This window comes from Panthera tigris, chromosome A3 (genome assembly GCF_018350195.1).
Source record: "Panthera tigris isolate Pti1 chromosome A3, P.tigris_Pti1_mat1.1, whole genome shotgun sequence".
NCBI classification, from domain to species: Eukaryota; Metazoa; Chordata; class Mammalia; order Carnivora; family Felidae; genus Panthera; species Panthera tigris.
In genome coordinates this window covers 21,944,733-21,965,323 of record NC_056662.1, presented here as the reverse complement: position 1 = coordinate 21,965,323, position 20,591 = coordinate 21,944,733, and the positions used below count along the sequence as shown (strand labels likewise).

Sequence of the window (20,591 nt, the reverse complement as noted above, 5' to 3'; positions counted from 1 at the left end):
CCAAGACAGCCTCAACCTTGAATCTTATTTCCTTGTTCACTGATTCCCTGGGAATTATCACAAAATCTTTGTGATGAAACTGAATTCTGAACCTTCATTTCAAGCATTTGATTTCAAGCAGAAAATAATTATTCTGCCTTTACCTAGCTTGCTGCCTGTTGCTAGGTGCCGAAAGGCACAAAAAATGAGGAGGACGTGGCCCCACACACGAGGCAGAATGAAACCACTGCTAATTAAAGCTGTAGTCGGTACCCAGAGGGCAGAGAAAAAGCCTCCAGAAGAACATGGAGATCAGGCTACCTGGTAAAATGTACATGATTTAATTTGGCCCCTTTCCACCAACACGGCTAATCTCTTCACCTCTACACTTAATCCCACCGCTCTATGGCCCCTTTCACGATCTGTCCCTGCTCTTCAAACGTGGCTCCCAAGCCCTCCTCCCTCCTATTGTCAGCAGGCAAGAAGCAGCACCTTTCTGGGCCCTGCTGTTCCCCTCCCCCCAGCTTCCCCTTTTCCCTCCTGCTTTCTCAGCCAGACTCTGGATCATCCCCACCCAGGTGGGCTTCTGTCCCCTCCCCCAAAGCTGCTATAGCAAAGGTCACCAAAGACCAGGTCCAGGGGATGCCCTTGTCTCCCCTGACCTCTGTGCATCCGGTCCACCAGTGGCCACCCTGACTTCTGGAAGGTTTCATCTCCCTGAGCTTCTAGGACCCCTGCTTTTCTGGTCTTCTCCTCCAGCCCCTCCCCGTTCAGTCTCTTCCTGTCTGCATTCCTAAAATGTCAGTCACGGTTCAATGTCTGGCCCTGCTCTGTGAACTCTGCACCTTCTCCTTCAAGCTCATCCTTAGTTCTCCATCTATCCCCCTCGGGAGATGCCCACACTTCCTCTGTGGACTCCCAACTGGCATATATACTTTCCTAATTGATAGCAGCTCTAGGCAAGGTCACCAATGGATGTTCTTCTTCCTTACCAACCTTGTCCTTTGATCTTACCTCTGATTTATACAGAGAGGAGAACATCAGGTGACAGCCCTTTCAACCTCTCTTCTGTCATCCCTGTCCTTATCTCTTCTCAGCCCATCTCAGAAATTCTCCTTGACCCCGATCGTAACTCCAGCATTTCTCCTCGGTATCCCAGACTCCTCAGGACAGGTGGCCATGCTACCGGCTTTTCCTTCCCCTTTCATTTTACTCTGCTCAGCTTGTGGGGGCTTCTGCCCCATTTCTCACAGGACAGTGCTCCTGTAGGGATCTAGGGTCCCCAATCGCTCCCTGCAGTGGGTTCTCAGTCCTTATCCAACTGGCTTCTCTCTTCTGTCTGCCGAGTGTGCCCTCCTAGAAACCCTCCAGGCCAACGCAGGCTCCAGGTGCCTTTGCCATCTTGTTCTGACTTGTTGCCTTTGTGCACTCTTCTCTCTGCTCACCCCTTATATGGGGGACAGATTCTCTGTCTGGACCCTTTCCTCTTCTTAGCCATTTCTCCTAGGGCCAGCTCACCCAAAGCCCATGGCTACAACAGTCATCAGTTACAAACCAAATCTTTTGTTCAAATCTCCTGCTGGATCCAAACCCTCTGCCTAGCTCCTTGCAGGCCACCTCCACCTGGATGCCCACCTTTTACTCAAACTGTCTGAAATTGAGCTCAACAATCCTCCTCCAGCCCCTAACCCTGCTTTTTTGCTTGGGTATTCTCCCATCCACCCAGTCACCCAAGACAGAAACAAGGAAGCCATCCATGACTCTTCCTTTAACCCCAGCCATTAGTCAGTGAGCAGGTATTTCTAATTTTACCTTTTCTCCATCCTCTTGGCCCCTGCCCTAATTCAGGTCTTGCCCTCTCTACCTGGACTGAGGCAACCATTTCCTCCTTAGCCTTCGTACCTCCAAATGTCTCTCAGCAACCAGGGTAATCACCCTAAAACAGAAATCTTACCATGGCACCCGCCTGCTCAAAATGCTTCAGTGGCTCTCTCTTGTCAAGAGGGACCAAAGTCTTCAATCAGACAGACGTGACACTGTGTGATCTGATCCCACCTTCTCCATTTCCAGATTCTTACTTTCTGCTGCTCTGGCAATCGTGAACTGTCTGTGAACTCGTCCATGATACTTACTTACTTCGGGCTCTGCCTCCTGAGTGAACAACTCCTGCTCATCTGGGCATCTCTTCCAGGAATCACCCCCGATATTCCCATAAAGCCTCACACTTGCACAACCCAGCCCAGCTGCTCCATGCTTTGTCCATGTCCCAGGCATATTTCTGGCCTTCTTCTTACTATACATCATTTTAGTATCTGTGTATCTTACCTCTTTGACTATATGCCTAAGAGCAGACACAGTATCTTATTTATATCTTCATATTTCATACCCAGCATCATGCCTAACACAAATTAGACAATAAAATGTTGTATAAATAATAGGCCATTTGCCCTTTCTTGAAAGCTTCATGTCTCTCCTTGTCTTTGACTATCATATTACTTTTCAAAAAGTTTGCACCAATTCACATTCCTCTTAGCCCTGCACTAGAGTGCCTGGCCCACTGTATCCTCATCAGCATTAGGTATTCTTAAACTTTAGCCCCCTAATTTGTTGGTGAGAACTTGTATTTCCTTATTGGTTTTTATTGTTGATCTTTAGGTATTAGCGGATTGAATATTTTTTCAAAAACGAATTTTTAGTCCATTCTATTTCCTCTTCTGTAAACTCGGTTTAGGTGAATTATGCACTTCTCTGTTGCATTTTTACCGTTAAGGTTTTGCTTGTGTTCTTTTACACATTATGGATCTACAAATAGTATACCCACTGCTTTTTTATTCTGTTTGTGATACTGTTTGACTTTGGAAACATTTAGTTTTGATGTAGTCAAATTGGTTGGTCTTTGCCTTCTTGATGTCATTTTGTTGCTTTTCACTTTAGTGGGGCTCCCCCATTCAGACACTTGTTAATTATCCAATTCCTTTCTTCCCTGTTTTTGTTTGTTTGTTTGTTTGTTTGTTTGTTTTTAATGGGCCCGTATCTCCTTTCTGACCTTTTAAAATAGTTTTTGAAGTTGGGTGTGTGCTCTGAGGTGACATTGGAAATGGATGAATCTTTTTCTTTCAACAGAGCCCCAGTTTTGGACAAGTCTTCCTCTCATGGCTCTGACTCTGAGCTAAGCCATTCCTGGCTAGTTATGGCATCAGGGTCACAGTCTTCTCGCAGAACGTGCTACCTGGATGGGGAACTGGCTATGGGAAAGCATGATTCCAGGCATAGACAGTGAAATAGAGAGAGGAATTCAAGGAACGGGAGCAGAAAACCTTATGGAAGCCCTGCCAGGCAGTGTGAAAAGATGGTTCACCCACTTTGCCAATATGAATGGCAGAATCTGGTTGGCACCCACCAGTCCTGGAGGCTTCTGATTCTGCAAAGAACCATTACTCAGGGACCACAAGAGAAGGGAGAGCCCACCCCCACCCCTCACCTGCATCAACCTACCTGCATAGACTCTGCCAGGACATTTCACCAGCAGCAGGAAAATCTCCCAGCCAGTTCTGCCAAGTTCATCTTCTAGGGGGGCCGTAGCCATCACTGTGATTCCTCTGTGCTCCAATATGTGGACTTGACCCAGATCCTGGAGTTACCATGCTCCCTGTCCAATGACTGCCCTAGGCACTAGGGCGTCTGAGGGTGATGCTAGAGCTGGAAAGGAACTCGAGATTATCTAGTCTAACTGCCTCATTTTACAAATGGGAAACTGAGGCCCAGTGAAGGAAGAGGACTCACAGCCACCTGTTGCCGGAGGCAGGAGCCTTTTGCAAGGGTCTTCTCATGTGTCTGAGAAATAGTGGTCTCCGTAATATCTGTGTGTGAAATATTAGTCTGGAGTGTGGAAAATATTGTCACTTCAGAGTTGCTGAGAAGAGGCTGGGAGGCAAACTGCATTCTCTTACACGTAGGAAGGACTGGGCCACCTGAGTCCTTAGAAGGCTAGAAATTGATTAGAGCCATCCCTCCATCCATCCCCCCTGCCAGCCAATCAGCAGATTCTCGGCCAGGCCTGGTCAGGCCTGTGCCTGGTCAAGGGACAAAGACCAAGCCCCCGCCCTCAAGGGTTGTACATGGCTCTGATGGCCAAACTAAGGAGCTGGGAGCAAAGGCAACAGGGAGCCACTGATGGGCTTTGTCTGTCTTCCTCCCTCAGAGACCTTCCCAAGTGTGCCTTGACTCCAAAATTCCGCACCCAAAAGATTTGAAGTTTATTCGTTAGTGCGAGAAATCCTTTCATTAAACACTTGCTTGTTGTAACACACTTTCTTTTACCCAATATCTCCAAGAAGCAACAAGGGTACTGAAATAACAAGGGTAAAGTTCACCGATGTTTCACAGAAGATGGCTCTGGAAATGTTAAGGGCTTCCGGTATGGCCCCTTCCTTGGCATACACATGGGGAAACAGAGGTCTGGAGAAGAGTGAGCATTGGAGAGCAAAGTCACATGGGAAATGGAGGTAGGCGGGGACCAGGCCCCCTTAGAGGGCTGCAATCACCAGGTCAGGGAATTGGCTGAGGGTTTAGCTTTGAAAGAAGCAGTGAGCCAGCCAAGTGTAGACTCTCCACCAGCTGCCCAGGAAAAGAGGGGAGAGGCCAGATATGGCACTGCAATCATCTGCCTATCTGACTGCCTTGGTGCCTCCCTCCTGCTGAGCTGAGCTCTTCAAGGATGGCACAGCCTTGTTCTGCATCAGCGTCTCAGAGCTTGGCACAGGGCCTGGCAAATGCTCCCCACATGAACGAATGAGTAGGAGAGCTGGATGATCAGATCGCTTCCCTAAGAGGCTTCAGCCCAGTAAGAGCTGGTGGTGGAGGGCCACAGAAGAGAGGAAATATGTGTGAAGATGATGTCTTGAGCCAGGCTATGGTAGATGTTCCGACCTCCATTTTACAGGTGAGGAAACTGAGGCTCAGGAAGGTGTGGTCACAAAGGCAGGGGCATACGGCCTGGGGCTCCCTGAAGCCTCGCCTCTCAAGGTTTGCTCCAAGTCTACTCCCACCCCCTGTTTGAATCCCAACACCCCAAAGAGGGACCAAGTGCTTCTGCATGAAGCTTCCAGCTATTGCTTGGCCAGGTTCCTCCCTTCCCAAGTAAGCCCACTCTATAATCGGTTTTTCTCAAGATACTGACTTCTCTCTCTCTGAAGCCTGCCAGACCAGTTGCCCCTCTTCTGGCTTTTGAGAAGACACCAGGGAGGAAGGGTGCTGGGCTGGGGCTAGACTAGCCCCTCTGAGTCCCCACCGTCTTCCACCACTTGCTGAGTAGAGCACTCCTTAGTTCTTCCCTCTTTTCAGAATGGTGACCCTTTCACCCATTATGGGGCGGGCGGGGTGTGAGCAGGTGAGCTTTGTGCTGGATGCTGGGAGACTGGACACCGGTGACAACCATTCTCTGGCCTCCTTCCCTATAGCTTTCCTTCCATCACCAGTCTCTGTCCCCCTCCCTTCCCAGCTTCCTCCTGCCTTCACCTCCCTACCCACCATCACTCCTTAGATCCTCTTCTCCCTGGTCCCAACCAGCTGGACAGAGCAATGGCCTTCTCAACAGCCCCGCAGCTTTCACTGCTCCAGTGTTGTCCTGGTCCTGGCTGAAAGAATCCCCACTTTAAAAATGCTGTTCTGATTGGGTTACCCCCTATTCCTGTCAGATCTGTGTTTGTGATGGGTCTAGTCAGCTGGAGACTGAAGAGTTCTCGGGACTGAGTTTTGGGACCTGTCACCAGCATGTCAGCCTTAGACCCCTGAGGACCTCCCAGTACAGTCCTCGAAGCTTTGAACAGCCTGACCTCTCTACCCAAAAGCCTTCCAGGGCTGATTCTAGGGCAGCCAGATATTGGTGACCCTTCATTTTACTTTCAGCCCATTTCTTTATCTGCAAAAACAGAGATGCTTGATGAAATGCTGAGAAATAACATCTCATTTATTATTCCACTGCTCATTTATATTTGTCCTCAGGTCCCAGCCTGACCATCAATCCTCCCCGGCCTGCATCAGATCCTGTTCGTCTCCTGTTATAGCATCTGCCACAACTCATAGTTTTATACATCTTGGTGGGATGAGCTGCCCAATGTCCTGCCCTTTCCCATTAGCCTGGATGACTCCCAGATGGCAGGGACTTTCCACCTTGTCCATTGTGTGGCCCCCAGGCCTAGTCCTACAAGGATTCTGAAAGTACCCACTGACTGAATAACAATGCAGGCCCCCTTGAGGGATAGGAGGAACCCAGTGACTGCTAGGAGGAAGTCTGGTGAGCAGGAGTACCAGCACTAGTGCTAACACTCAACAGAGGGCTGAGTAAAGTGCTCTAGGCAAGTGATGTCCAGGCAGAGGGAAGAAGTCCAGGAAGGCTTCCTGACAGAGGCATATCTGGGCTCATTTGGTACACTGACTACAGCATAAAGCATGTGCAGCCTGTCCTGCAAGGACACTGCCACCTTCTCAGAGCTCAGTCACCTTCCTCAAGTGCATTCAGGAGGACTCTAAGATCCTAGGGAAAAGGATCCCCAGTATTTAGGGCCAGGTTGCAGTTTGCTCCAAAGACTACGTTTGATCTATAAGGAAACTGATATCCAGAGCAGGGTGCAGACCGGTTCTGAAAGAAGCCCAGACCAATGCCTCGTGGGGTCTTGTGGTTACCAGGTACGTGAGGAACCATTTCACACTAGAAGCCACAGCAACAGAGGGATTGCAGAGTGGGATTATCTAAGGCTTGGTGCCCCTGCTCTCTTCCGGAAGAGGCATCTACTTTTCATGTTCCTGAAAGGTGTTTCAGGAACAGGAGGCAGAGTGCTGCCCGTGCTGCCTTGCCAAGGTGGAAGGCAGCACTGTTGGGCAGACAGAATGCTGATTTGGCAGTCACCTTGGGGGGTAGTGGGCTGCAGGCTCCCTGCTGGAAAGGGCCACAAATCTTTCAGAGGGAGGCCTGTTTGTAACTCTTAGGCAGGCTTGACCTACAACAGAAAGCTGTTTTCTGAGGGAGAGCAAAATAAACAATAATCTTGGCTTCATTTATCATCCAGGTGTCTCCACAGGAGAGTGGGGCCACAAAAGCCTTTTTTGTTTTGCTTGTTTTGTTTTTGGAATTTGCAATTGTCTATTTTCTTAAGTCTTCCCCACTAGGTTAGAATCATGTGCTCCTGGAGTGTCAGGTCTGGGTCTTGCCCCTGAAACCCCCAGCAAGCCTAGTACAGGGGGTCAATGTTTGCTGAACAAACCATCCTTTCCACGTGTAGGACTCTTCACCTTGTCAAGACTTTGCTGAACCGTGAAATATATCCAGAAACCCAGAAGAGAAGAATTCAGAGATAAAAGCACAAAAGGATCAGACAGAAAATACTCAGAAGATATAGTCAATAAAAGTTGAGTTCTTTGAAAATACCTTTAAAATGGACACATCTTTGGCCAGTTTTGGTCAAGAAAAGAGGAAGCACTCACTGATCTGCAACACTAGGAATGAAAAAGGGGACAAACTGACAGTGGGGAGGTTTAAAAGGGCAGGAGAAAACTGCACAAAACTTTACAGCAATAAATTAAAAATCTAGGTAAAACATGTGACCTTCTATGAAATTACCAAAGCCCTTTCATAACTGTTATTTCAATAAACCCTTACAACAGCACTGTGCTTTGGACAGGCAGTGCTCCAGTTATGTTTTCTAGAAGGAAAAGACATTGAGAAGTGGACACCCAGCACAGGCCCCTGACAAGCTACTCACTCCGTCTCAAAGGTCACAGTCACAGGAGCATGTGCCCATCAACGACAGGGACCCGCAACACTCTCGCACTTCCAGCCATCACCGTAAGCCCCCTGGTTGGAGGCCAGCCTTATTTATTTTTCCACTTGAAATGCCATAAGGGGTTTCACTTTATTTTTACTTCAAAAGCAGCACCATAAAAATCCTTGATGATTAGAGCTCCAGCTGTCCTAAGTTGTTTGTCAAGGGATCGGTTACTCAAATCTCCTATGGAGGGAAACAGTTTCAGGCGAGAAGCCATGGGAGCTGAGAAACACAAATGTCTCATCTCTAAAAACTTTGAGACTCCCTCCTGTTCACCGCCTGGCCTGCCCCCTGCTCCCCCTCCCCCAACCCCACCATCTGCTCTCCAGAGAGCAGATCAAATTTTCGGGCTAAGGTACTCTGGCGCCAAGGACTCAGCCCCTCCATGCTACCCTCTGTCCCCCACCAACTTAGAAATCCAACACCACGACCCAAATGGACTGCAGCCACATAAAACCACAAAGTAAAGTTTATAAAGCTTTATTAAACATTTCAAACAGCTGTGCAACGAACACACCAGAAATAAAAGCTCCAGAATGGCAGTCCAAATGTTCCACAAGTGTGGCCTCACGGTCCCATTCCCTAGATGGACTGCCTCCAGTTCTGTCCTCTGCCTGGCCCACCGCCCTTCCCACTCAGGCAAGAGAAGGATGGATGATTTAGACTGGACGGACAACCATGCTAGTCCCCGGTGGGCAGGGGCCAGGAGAAAGTCTCGTTTGCCAACACTTGTTACTGAAGCGCAGAAAAAGCAAAAAGCAAGTGACAGTCACAAAGTCTTCCTGTGTATTCTTCGTAACGTACAGTCTATATGCGCAGGACTGAAGGAGCTCCTGGCACGAGGATGATGGCCACTGCTCCTCTCTGTCTTGTCTGAACCACCTCGGAGTCCAGCGTGCTGGTCACCCTGCAATCCCCATGCTAAATAAAAACTGCAGCGGCACCTGCTATAGCTAGCTGTTGCTAAACCTCAAAATCAGAACACGTTCGATAAAGCTTCTTTAAAAGGAATATACACATGTATTTGTACACGCACACACACACATACACACACACACTCACGGCACACCAAAATATATTCAAACACCTATCAAGGGGATCATGGCTGTTATGAAAAAACACACGAGTACTCTTCCATTCACTCAGCTGGGGACTGCTAGATCTACGTGGACACACCACACCTCAATCCTGCAGAGCATGCACAGGAGACACGATGAGGCCCCCCCTCCTCGGGACAGTTGAGAAAGGCAGGAGGAAGGGCAAAGAAAGTGAGGCTGGGCTGGTAAGCATGAGCCCAGAAACCCAGGTGAAAGAGCAACAAGTCCCTGTTACTTCTTTCTTAAAAATGAAGTGGAGAAAATACCGGAGATCTGTGGACAACAAACAGTCAAGACATGTTTCTGTCTAGCCTGCTGACCGGGGAAAGAAGGATGAAAAAGCGAGGCTCTCGGGCGTCAGCAATCTCTTTAAATTCGAGATAAGTGCAAAAATGAGCCCTGTCTTGGACAGGCGCTCCCCCAAAAAGGAAAGGGGCAGAAGAGAACTAAAGGGAAACCAGGAGAGGGACTGAGGGGTTGGTAACATTCTGGGAAGGGAAGAGACCCTGACAAGGAGGGCTCACAGAGGTGACGAGACTGGCATTTTATCTGCCCAGGTCATGCCGGGACGGTTGACCAGGATGGGTGCAGACTCCTCGCAGGAATGAGGCGAGGGGGGTGACCATCCTGCCAGCCTTGGGGAGCGAGGGGAGGAACCGAGATGGGGACAGAACACACACAATCACAAGACCACCCACGACTATAGGACTCTACAATAAAAGCACCGGTCAGTGCCATTATTCACATTATAAGGATAAAACATCACAGGCCAAAAAAGGCGCCGTCAGGAATGTGGCACCCGCGGGGCTGCGGGATTTGAAACTCCAATGCTTTATGACCTATGTCAATGCCTCCCCTCCCATCTTCTGCTTCCTTGGAAAGCTAACAGGGCAGGCTGTTAGGTGCCCACAACGCCGGGGTCGTGCGCCGATTCCGGAAGCGGGGAATCAGAGCAGTGGTACAGGAAACAGTTTCCCCAGCAGCTATAGCAGATGAGGAACAGGGCTGCCAGGAAAACCAAGGCACAAATCGTGCAAGGCTTCCGCTCCAGAAGGAAGCTGAGCAGGTAGAAGCCCATGAACATGGAGTGGCTGAACCACAGGGCGGGGTTGAGGGGCTTGGGGATGAGGAGGACGGGCAGCAGCCACTGGAGGCAATACATGATCTCTGCCGGGCAGGGCCTTCACCAAGGCCACCGGGCACCGCTGCAGGAACCGACCCAATGGGAGCCAGCGGGCGCAGGCAGCTGCCCTCCGCTTTCTTCAACCCTCACTCTCCAGGAGCTGAGCCGCTGTGCTCTCTGGCTGTCAGCCCGGGATCACCAAGGCAGCAGGGATCCTGAAGAGAAAAGTCAACACAACAGACAAACAGACAAAAAACAGACAGACAGACAGACAGACAAAAAAAAAAAAAAAAAAAACAGGAACAGAATGTATACTTATTTGGGAAAATGGATCATGGTTAACAACAGCAAATGTGAATGCCCTTTCCTCCCTGCCCACCCATGGAAGTCTACTCCTCTCCACATCACCTGTCCAGGAAGCCTCCTGGGGTGTCTCCCCTAGGCTTGTCGGGGTTGGGCCAGAGGGCTCTTCGGGCAGGTCCGGCACAGTGGACTGGCTTTGCCTGGGCCCTGCCCAGCAGAGATCATGTATCGCCTCCTGGGGCTGCAGCCCGTCCTCAAAGGGCCCAGACCTCACAATACCGCCCTGTGGTTGCCATGGATGGCCATGGGCTCAGTGCTGTACCCCGAAGTAATAAGAATAGGATTCTGTATCTAGTATCTATCATAGCAGGTGCTCAGGGGAGAACTAGAGCAGCGTGCTGCCGGCTGGAGTTTGCAGGCAATGGATCTTTGCATGCTCTGCGAAGCCGCAGCGACGGCACTACCAAATATTTTGTTTAAGATGGCAGCCCAGCATCATTTTGTCCAAACCAGCCAACTTCTTCGAAAGTCAACATGAAAAAAAAAAAAAAATCACCATGCTACTTCATCCACACCGACCTCGCTTGGATCACTTACACTTTCCATCTGCTGCTGGCAACCGTATAGAACCTGACCTCTGTAAGCTTTTAATCAAAATTAATTTTCTATCCACACAGGGGCAAATGCCAGTTGGCCCCTGTGCTAGGCAGCTTGCTGGAGAGGCGCTCTGGAGCGGCAGGCCACCAGTGCGCTGGGGCTGAGCTCCCAGACCGCGTTCAGGTCTTCCCGCTGTGCCTGGAAATGGAGCTACGGCAGCCACAACCCTCTGCTGGCGGTAGCAAAACCCCATTCCAGGCTGCAGCCACCCAGCGCAACGGGTACAAAGAGCCTCCCTGGCTGTGTTAAGACCTACCAGGGCCTGGGGGGAGGGGAGCAGAAGAGGGAGGCTGAAAAGACCTGTCCAGCAGAAAACTATCCCACAGCACTTGCCGACCACTTCTCGGTAAGCTCATCCCATTCCTTCCACGCACACAAAGGCACCAATCCCTCTTGCATCCCTCCCACAAGGTAGATACCCGGGGACTACCACTTTTGCGCCTAGAGCTCAATGCTCTGGCTCACTTTCCTACAATAGTCACCGTGGTAGTAACCGTACGAAGCGGGACGCGAGGAATGAGGGAAAGGTTATGTGCTCAGGGACTCTTGTGAAGCCGAGAATGTAGGCTTACAGCACATCAAATATTAGAAGAGTACTGACCAGGGGCCTGTGAAGCCAAGGCTCCAGGAAGGGGCACCTTTTATTTGCTCTGCGGGTCAGATGATCTCTAAGTTATGTTTTCCTGGTTTCCCATCCATGCCCAAGGTGGGTTCTGGCGCGTCACGGGACACTGGGCTTAAATTTGCAGGCCACGGCCCGGAGAGGGAGGGGTTCCACACCAAAGACGTGCATCCCCTACCCTAACCCTTTGCGCTTCTCAAGAGTTGCAGTTCCCCTCCATTTTACACTAAAATTCAAAAGCGGCACAGCGGAATCTTCTGGAAAGGGGCTAAGATGGAACTCAGGAGGCGGGGGTCGGTGTGGAAAGAGCAGATGGATTATTTTTTCCTCTCCCGGCGAATGAGGAGCGCCCCCGGCCACCCCTCCTCATGGACACCCCCAAGCGCGCATGCGCACTTGGGTGGCGGGCGGATACTTAAGGCGCGGCCACGGCGGCTGCGGCAGTGCGCCCAACAGCGGACTCCGAGACCGGCGGACCTCGGCGAACCGCGCTCGCTCTCAACCACTCACCCACCACTCTTGGAACCATGGCGGCAGTGGCGGCAGCTTCAGCTGAGCTGCTCATCATCGGCTGGTACATTTTCCGCGTGCTACTGCAGGTAAGTGTGCCCAGGTTCCGGGTGGGAGAGGGGTCCGGATGCGCGCCCCTTAACCGGCAAGCCCACGTCGCAATTGCCGCCTCCCAGACCCGTCCTATCCGTATTGCCGCGATCCCTGCCTGCCCGAGTGCCGCGGTCGGCACCGCATGTCCCCGCCCGTTCCTTGCGCCCTCCTCCACGCGCAGACCCTTCCCAGTGCGCCCGCGCCCGGCCGGGAACAAAGAGTTGGGGCGCGGCGGGCGCCAGCCACTGACGATCGCCAAGGCTCTTAGCGACCAACGCGGTAAGAAAAACCCGCTACACCCAGACTCGACCCCAGGAGGGAGGCGGGGCACTCCTGTTTTGCGAAGAGACTTTACCCTCGCATAGCAGAATTTTCCGTCTTAAAAAATTGCGCATTGCGGGGAAATTGTCTTTTAAAAACATATATAGCGCTTGCGAAGGTGGGATGAGAAATAAGTTAGAAAAAGGCACTTCTCAGAGAAAAAATAAAAAGCACTTCATAAAAAACCCACAACGAATTAAAGAAAAGTAATTCGCGGGAAAAATGAATTAGAGAAAATGCGCATTGCAGGAAAAATAAATCTGGTAAAAGCACTTGGCAGAAAAAAAATGCACTAGATAAAAAGCGCATTGCAGAAAAAAATTAGACAAAGGAGCTAACAGAAAAAATGAATCGGATAAAAGCGCTTTGAAGAAAACAATTAGAAAAGGTTCTTTGCAGGAGAAATGGAAGAGAAAAAAAGCGCTCCCAATAAAGGACAATTCACTGTATTTAAAAAAGAAATCATAGAGACAAAGTGCTTTGTAAAAATTAATAAATCAGAAGAAAGCACTTTGCCCATAAAATCGTTTACCCTAAAAGCACCCCCTTGCAGGAAGAATTCCCTGCTAAAGGAATCCCTTTGCCAAAGGAATCGCATATTTCCTTTAAGGTGTTCCTGGAATGCTGCATTTACTGGGTAGGATTCGCTTTTCGGAATCCTCCAGGGACACAGCCCATTGCGAGAAGTGAGGTATACCTAAGTTGTGGGTCCAATCAGCTTGCTGCCATGCAGCCTTCAGCACAGTTGGAAAAGCTCCAGCTGCCCTGACTCGTGGACAAGCTGCGCCCGCGCCTGCCTCTCGAAGTCCGACAGGCAGGCGGGGCAGGGGCGGGGGGGGGGGGGGGAGGTGGCGGAGGCGGGCACGGCAGCGCTGCAGACTCGCTGCAGGTACCTGCCTCTAAGGGCAGGTCCTGGGTCTCTCACCGCAGGTGTTCAGGTACTCTCTGCAGAAGCTGGCGTACACGGTGTCGAGGACCGGGCGGCAGGTGTTGGGAGAGCGCCGGCAGCGAGCCCCCAACTGAGGCCCCAACCCCCAGCCCTGGGCGGCCGCGTCACCAGGTGCTCCTGTGCTTCTCGGCCAGCATGGGAGCCAGTGCCGCGCAGGAATGGGGGGTCCCCTGTGCTCTCTCGCCAGAGGAGCATTTGCCAAGGTCAGTGAGGGGCCGGTAGGCCCCCGGAGAAGCAGCACCGACAATGACGACAATACCAGATCCCTTCCAAACCCCTTTGCGCCCCTCTGACCACTGGGTGGGGTAGAGGGAGGAGGGGGGTGGGGGGAGCAGACCCCCGAGATCTGGGCACAGGCAATGCATTCTGATCTGGACCAAGTCGGGACAACGCCAACCCAGCCCCGCAGCCATGGCCATGCCAGCAGGCCCCACCACAGAGATCCAGACAACCATACCAGCCAGCAGAATGGACATTCCATCATCACCAGCGGAAGCCCTGAATCTCGATGCAGCAGACAAGGCGCCAACTGCGTGCCTGTGTGGCGGGACTGGAGGGCAAGAGTGAGGGAAGAGGGTTAAGAAATAGAGTGGGGCCCTCTCACTGTCCCTTGCCTACAACACGTGCATTCCAGCCTTGCTGCCTTTGCTCCCTCGATTCCCCTTCCCCCCCCGCCACTGCCTTCTAAGCCCACCCCAAAGAAATGTCACTAAATTTGGACTTATTCAACCAGTAAATGAGTCCCATCTTTACTAAAACACCTTCTCCGAGCCCCTAGCCCCTCACTGATCTTGCTTTCCCTGGTCTCACGCAGTTGTGGTCAATATTGTGGTAATCGCTAATTGTACTGATTGTATAAGTGTGCATTAGTTGTGTCTCCCCAGCTAGATTGTAAGCTCCTGGAGGACAGGGACCACCTCTACAAAAAATAAAAAACCAGTACCTCCCCCATCTCGCACAGTGTCCTAGGACCCTGCGGGGTGGTGGAGGTGCACCAAACAGCTGTCTCCTGTGACTCCTTTGCAGCTTCGAAACATACTCCTAAGACCCGGCTGATGCACCCCCTGTGGGGGGGGGGGGGGTGCGGCAGCACACTACTTGGGAGAGGCAGGGAGGGGGAGGCAACAAAATGGGAATAAGCTGGGACCCTCACACACTCAGTTCCAACTTCATTTAACGCTGTTTTGAGAAAAAGGACCACTTCCCCCACTCCAAAGAGAAAAGTCTACATCTCAGTTTGTGGTCTTAGAATCAGGGACCATCTCCCCTCCCCAGAGGGGTGGGTGCCTTCACTGTCCTGGAATAAGGGGCCGTGGCAGGTAATCAGCAGGAAAGATGGGAGGCAACAGGTGGGAGTAGCCCTCAAGATGGGGTGCTAAGGACCAAGGGACGATCAGGACTTTACAACACAAAATTTTATCTCCATCCAGGAGCCCCAAGGAAATGGGCACTGGCAGGGTAGGCACTGGCTTAATGAGTATGGGATAAGAGGTATGGTGTGGTGCCTCCCCTGCCCAGCTTATCCCTCTAGGCCATATAACCTCTACCAGGACCACTGCAAGGGCATTCTGCCCTGCCCCGCTACTACTCTCCAGATCTCTCCATGAGTGGGTTCTTCACTTCTGTAGGCATTAGCCTCCGTATTTTTAGGGATGCTTACCAGGTCCCTGGCCCTGGGCTCTCCCCTGTCATGTCAGGGTAGGTGGGCTGGCTGGCTCCTCACTTCTCTCTCCCCTCTTTCACTCCTGAGTGACTCAGGACTCCTTTCGCATGGTCAGCTGACTGCCTCACCAAATGGCCCTGCCGCCTGTTCAGCCTTGTCTCTGGCTTCATGTGTCCCTGTCACTATACACCTGTTCCTGGGTCAACACCAAGGGAGAATCTGGAGGGCCATAAATCTCTCTCTCTCTGCCACTTCCTCAAATCCCTTAGTCACAGTTGTCACAAACACTTCTGGGGCACAAAGCACCTTGCCCACCCTGAGCCAGATAGTGTTTCCCCTCTTCTGAGCACCCCCTTGTTTCTAAACCCACTGCAACCACCTCTAGAGGCATCTATAACTTCAGTACAGCATCAGAGAATTACGTGGGTGGAGGGGGCAGACCTCAGTTCCGGTATTGGGCTTTATCATCAATCAGCCCAGGGAAGCTGGCCAGGTTACCTCCTACCCCTCACCTTTAGCTCCCCTCTGTAAAAGGGCTGCTAAGATCCCAGTGAACTCCAGGATTCTAGAAACACTCTGTCACCAAAGTGCCAATCAGGACTCCTCAGGATTGGGGTAGGGATGTATAATGAGAGACTCCATCTTCCTTAGGCTGGGTGGCTCCCGCTTGTACTATAGCCTGAAGGTAAGACAGGTCTCCTCTTGCCCCGGGGTGACTCATCAGCAGGCAATGCCCACACCTCCCTTCCGAAGCTGTACCTTGGCAGGCCTCGACTGGGAGTTTCTGTGGTTTTCCACACTAAACCCACAGAACCATGAACATTTCCCCATGTGTTTTCAATGAAGGCTGCCTCCCCTCAGAGCCTTCGAGGGGTGTGCCCACAGCCCCACTGTCCCAGATGCTCTAACCTCAGCCCAGTTATAAGGCAGCCAGGTTCAGGTAGACGGGCATGCAAGGGTCTGGCTGCTCTGGACACAGCATTCTCCCCTTAGCCTCCTGTGCCCCCTTTAAAAGCCAGGAGGCTGCTGGCAGCCCGGGGGCTTTCTAGATAATCTTGGCAAAGCCCACCTGTGGGGCCGCTCCATCTGTCCATCCGTCCATCCGTGTGGCATGGTGAGATGACAGACGCATCCACATGGGTAGCTTGAGTGTGCAATGTCTACTCTTCCACTTCACCCCTCATCCCCCAAACCCTCATGTTCTGGCAGCAAACACAGCCCACTGGAGAAGACAGAGGGAATGCGTTCACTTTCTATTCCTGTGTGGTGCCTAGAAGTCTGGCCCAGACACACCTTGTTTACAAAAATTTTTCCAGAAGCAGTACCATGAAAACATTTTATTCTGATAGAGAGCAATGATAGAAGTTGAAAATCACTAGAGTTTCATTGCAAGACCCTTAGTCCACAGGCCTCCCTTCTTCCTAAACTGTTTCTGCCACCACCACAAGGCTTTGCCCCTGTGAGACCAAGGATACAGCAGATGAGTTGTGAGGGGATTGGAATGGCTTTGCAGGACACCAACGGGCACGATCCTTGGCACTAATACCCCAAGAAGATGTTAGTGTCTCAGCCTAAGCAGTCAGGTTAAGCTCCAGGAGGGCTTGGGTACCGTGGCTTTCAGAGGTGTGGGGTGCTATGTGACAGTGTCATCTCTATCCGTGGAGCATCTGGGTTGTGACTGAGGGGGCGGAGCGTTTCCCAAGCTTCATGCAGGACAGCCACAGCTCATTACACCTGGGTTGGATGAGGGAGCAGGTTTGCCGAGAGCCATGTGCTAGATCACCTATTTTCAAACTGTGTCTACTCAGCAGCCAGCATCCTAAAGTGAAATTCTGAATTTGCAGTTAGTTTTACCCCCCGAGATTTAAATGTGCACAAGCGTGCACACACCACACAAAACATTGGTTTAGCAACACGCTCTTTTTCCCTGATGACCTCTGACTTCCTCTATTTGCCCCAGAGACAGGTCACCACCTTCTCTGAGAAGGATCTGGTTCGCCCTCCCTTCCGCCCCTTCTCCCTCCCACAGGGCCCGTACCCCCGGCTGGATCCCGATTCCTGAGCATTCCCAGAACAGGAAGTCAAAGAGGCAGGCAACGCATGATCCTTGGTATATAGCACACAGTGACAGGCTTGAAATGGAATGCATATGTTTCGAAGATAAGAGAACAACAAAAAAGACAGCCAAACCCAGACTTCCAGATTCCTCTCTGAAACAACACGTTACAGATAAAAGGTTAAGCTGTTTCTGGCAGCAATTCTAACAAGACCAATTTCAGCTATGGAATTGATCTGGTCACTGGAAACTGACCAGGCCTCTGAATCTCCTAACAGATTTGTTTGACGTTAATTAGTCTGTCTGATTTGAAACAAACACATAGACAAGATCTAACACTTGGCATTAGCACTTAAGCTGGAACTTTTTTTTTTTTTTTTTTTTTTTTTTTTTTTTTTTTGGTCCTGGCTTTGGTGTTGCCGTCCAGAAGGCTGAGGGGATGGTTGGACCGTGTCAGGCAGGGCAAACAGAAGCTGTTCCCAACACACCAGTTCCCTGAAAGGGATAAAACACGATCCGAACCTATAAACAGAAAGATCATTTCCTCCCCAGGACAGACCCCAGGCTGTCCCAACATTTAGCGTTGAAAAGGAACACGGAGGCCTGGAAGGAATTTACAGAAGGTTGGGACGGGGGAAGGGGGAAGGAAAAAGCAACTGTTCCCCAGCCCCCATTCTTCTTTCTAGGCCACGGGTGTGCCAGGCATTCCGTTCCTTCAGCTGCCCTTGAGGGCCACTCCCCATATACACTGGAGAAAAGGGAACGGGTGTCCAGACCTGAAAAGTTACGAGGGAGTGAGAAGCACCCGCGACTCAAGGCAGAGCGTCAACCTATTACCTCATCACCTCAGACACCAAAGCGGGTGCCTGTATGTGTGGGGAAGACCCCTCTCTCCCCTCTCCCCCACGCCCTTTCTGATTTAAAAAATGCGATTTAAGTGGCGGGGACAGAGTGGCAGGACTCTCAGAACCCGGGACCCCTGCCGTGGGCCCCGGGCCGAAGACGCGGTAGTCGCGCCCCTCAGCTCCGCGCTCCCCGGCTCTGTCTGTCCCTTCCTGGGAACAGACAGGCGAGCGCTGACCTTGGAGGCCAGACCGAGACCCAGGGGTCCGGTGACCCGCCCTCGGGCCGGAAAAGGACCCCCAAGGCCCAGGCTGGGGCCACACAGGGCAATCACGTGACACCGGACAGGGGTGGCCCCCAGGGTGCGCGGAAGGAAAACCCCAGAAAGGGACCGGGCGACGCCTAAGGTGACCCCGAGGGGACAACATGGCGGCATCGCCGCACTGAGGGCCTCTTATCCCGTCCCCAGGAGGCCGACGCCACGGTACCTGCGAGCCCTGCCATGGCGCCTCCGCCACTGTCGCCTTCGCTGCCGCAGCCTGCCTCCACCTCAGCTCGCCGCCGACGCCGCAGGAAGCCGGGGAGACGCCCCCTTCGTCTTCTAGTGGAGCAGACCGAGGACCCCTCCTGGGATCGGGCTGCCTCCAGCAGACGCCTGATCAAAAGACCCAAACCTGGGTCGTCCTCACCCGATATTCCCTCAACATCCGCTTTATATGAGCCTTTGAAAACTTTATATGTATGTGTGAGGAATTCTGGAGGTTCTCAAGTCTTCAAGCCCGAAGAATTTTCAATCAGGCGCGTCTTGGGTAGTCCCGAATCACGGTTTCATGGTCCCCTCATGCATATGCAGCAGATTGTGATCCTTACTCTTTGAGAGCGGAGGGGGCGTTCCTTAGTTTCCGTGGGTGAACTCTTGATTCCAATGCCCCATGCGGATCACCCGTGTCATCCGGGAAAACCTTCCTGTGGCTCAAAGTCCGCCCCCTCCCTGGCTCTTTCACCAAGCGGCCAAAGTTCAGGAGCGGAAAAACCAGGTTCAGAATTTAAGACCAGACGTGGGGCAGGACCTCCGCTTTCACTATACCTCGGGCAACTTGCCTACCCCGGTTCTCACCCAGCTTCCCTAGGTCTGATGAAATGCCTACTCCACAGCGTTGTTATGGGGGATTGAATGAGTCATTTATCAGCTAATTAAGCGCATTCCTTGAGCGCTTACTCTCTGTTAAATGCATTGCTAAAAGCAAGTGGAGTGGAGGGTGGCTTAGACACTGCTCCAACCTGCCATTCTAGTGGGGTGAAGTGTAGGGGCGGCGGGTGGAGGAGGAAAGAGAGTCACCAAATAATCACTATGTGTCAATAATATTAATCAAATCAATATATAGTTATGCAGCATGGGATGCGCGGTGGGAAAGTAAGGAGGATTATGAAAAATGAATGGGGTCCTGCCATAGGGTGAGGGTAAGGGTGGATCATCCTTGCGAAGCTGGCATTTAGATTGAGAAACCAAGGACAGTTAGGAGTTGTGCAGGGCAAGAGTAAGAGGGGAAATGCACTAAGCAGAAAGAACCATTTGTGCCAGATGAGGTGGGAAGGATTGGGGGGGGGGGGGGGGGGGGGGGGGGGGGAGGGGTATGAGGGATGAGCAAGGAGTAGGGCAGGTAATGGTACCAGATGAATTTGGATTTTATCCTGAGAGTAATGAGGAGCCATTTTCATAAGGGGAATGATAACAAATTTGGATTTTTGAAACGCTACCCTGGCTGCATGGCTTGGAAGACAGTTGGGAGCAGGTGTGGGGGGACCAGTTAGAAGGCTGTTGCAACTTTCTAGCTGCAAAGTAACAATGACTCAGGGTGGCGGTTTGGGGAGGTAGAGAAGTAAAGGATGAAAGATTGCATGTGGGTGTGTGCTAAGGCAATGGCAATAACATCTAGGTTTTTGCCTTGAGTAGGAAGGAGTCAAGAGCCCTTCCCTAAGGTAGTGAAACCTGAAGAAGGATCAAATTGAGGGAGAGGATACAGAGTTTGACTTTGAGAAGGCAAATCTGAAATGCCTGGGCAACATCTAGGTGGAGAGGGTCAACAGGCATTTTTATATGAGATGAGCTCAGAAGAGAGGTCTGGGCTGGAGATTCATATTTGGGTAACATCGGCACACAGGTGATGGATGGGATCATGATGCTGGATGAGATCCCAAGGGAGGGAAGATAGATTAAAAAAAAAAACAAAAAAAAAGTAGACAGAGGAGGAGGAGCCAAGAAAGGAAGCTGAGAAGCAGTGTCCAGACAGGTAGGAGGAAGACCAGGTGAATATGGGATCCCAACGAGAAGGTTTCAAGAAGGAGAAAGTGCTCAGTGGGGCTGATTGCTGTAGAGGACAGAAATGGCACCACTGGGTTTGGTTAAAAGGAGGGCTAATAGACTACATCCTTTATAAGTCCCCCACCCCCGCCAACAAAACAAAACAAACAAAGAAAACCACCAAAAAAAAAAAAAAAAAAATCCACAAATCAATTGGCTTAAACATAAGAAGGCTGCCACCCAATGGCAA

The 20,591-nt window shown here is 51.3% G+C and overlaps 2 protein-coding genes across 5 annotated transcripts; one reads left to right on the top strand and one right to left on the bottom strand.

Moving 5' to 3' along the window:
• Positions 1-8,266: 8,266 nt before the first annotated feature.
• LOC102969639 (BLCAP apoptosis inducing factor) lies at positions 8,267-18,623 on the bottom strand. Of its 2 annotated transcripts, none has more exons than XM_007077700.3 (2): positions 18,528-18,623; positions 8,267-10,237 (listed from the first exon to the last, which is right to left on the bottom strand). In XM_007077700.3, exon 2 carries the CDS (start codon positions 10,059-10,061, stop codon positions 9,798-9,800), a length of 264 nt encoding a protein of 87 aa, XP_007077762.2. In that variant the 5' UTR covers positions 10,062-10,237; positions 18,528-18,623; the 3' UTR covers positions 8,267-9,797. The 2 variants fall into 2 exon arrangements, with proteins under 2 accessions (XP_007077762.2, XP_042836365.1); XM_042980431.1 differs by lacking the exon at positions 18,528-18,623 and adding an exon at positions 10,431-10,852.
• NNAT (neuronatin) lies at positions 11,884-14,476 on the top strand. 3 transcript variants are annotated; one of them, XM_042980434.1, is made up of 3 exons: positions 11,884-12,203; positions 13,139-13,214; positions 13,459-14,476. In XM_042980434.1, the coding sequence occupies exons 1-3, from the start codon at positions 12,132-12,134 to the stop codon at positions 13,686-13,688; spliced, it is 378 nt and encodes a 125-aa protein (XP_042836368.1). In that variant the 5' UTR covers positions 11,884-12,131; the 3' UTR covers positions 13,689-14,476. The 3 variants fall into 3 exon arrangements, with proteins under 3 accessions (XP_042836368.1, XP_042836366.1, XP_042836367.1); XM_042980432.1 differs by having other exon boundaries at positions 13,139-13,219; positions 13,459-13,645; XM_042980433.1 differs by lacking the exon at positions 13,139-13,214 and having other exon boundaries at positions 13,459-13,645.
• Positions 18,624-20,591: the final 1,968 nt, after the last annotated feature.

Bases quoted from the DNA above. Each gene is read 5' to 3' on its own strand.
- LOC102969639 (XM_007077700.3), bottom strand. From the start codon at position 10,061: ATGTATTGCCTCCAGTGGCTGCTGCCCGTCCTCCTCATCCCCAAGCCC.
- NNAT (XM_042980434.1), top strand. From the start codon at position 12,132: ATGGCGGCAGTGGCGGCAGCTTCAGCTGAGCTGCTCATCATCGGCTGG. The intron at 12,204-13,138 runs GTAAGTGTGCCC...ATTTCCTTTAAG, and splicing joins TTTTCCGCGTGCTACTGCAG to GTGTTCCTGGAATGCTGCAT. The intron at 13,215-13,458 runs GTGAGGTATACC...CTCTCACCGCAG, and splicing joins GACACAGCCCATTGCGAGAA to GTGTTCAGGTACTCTCTGCA.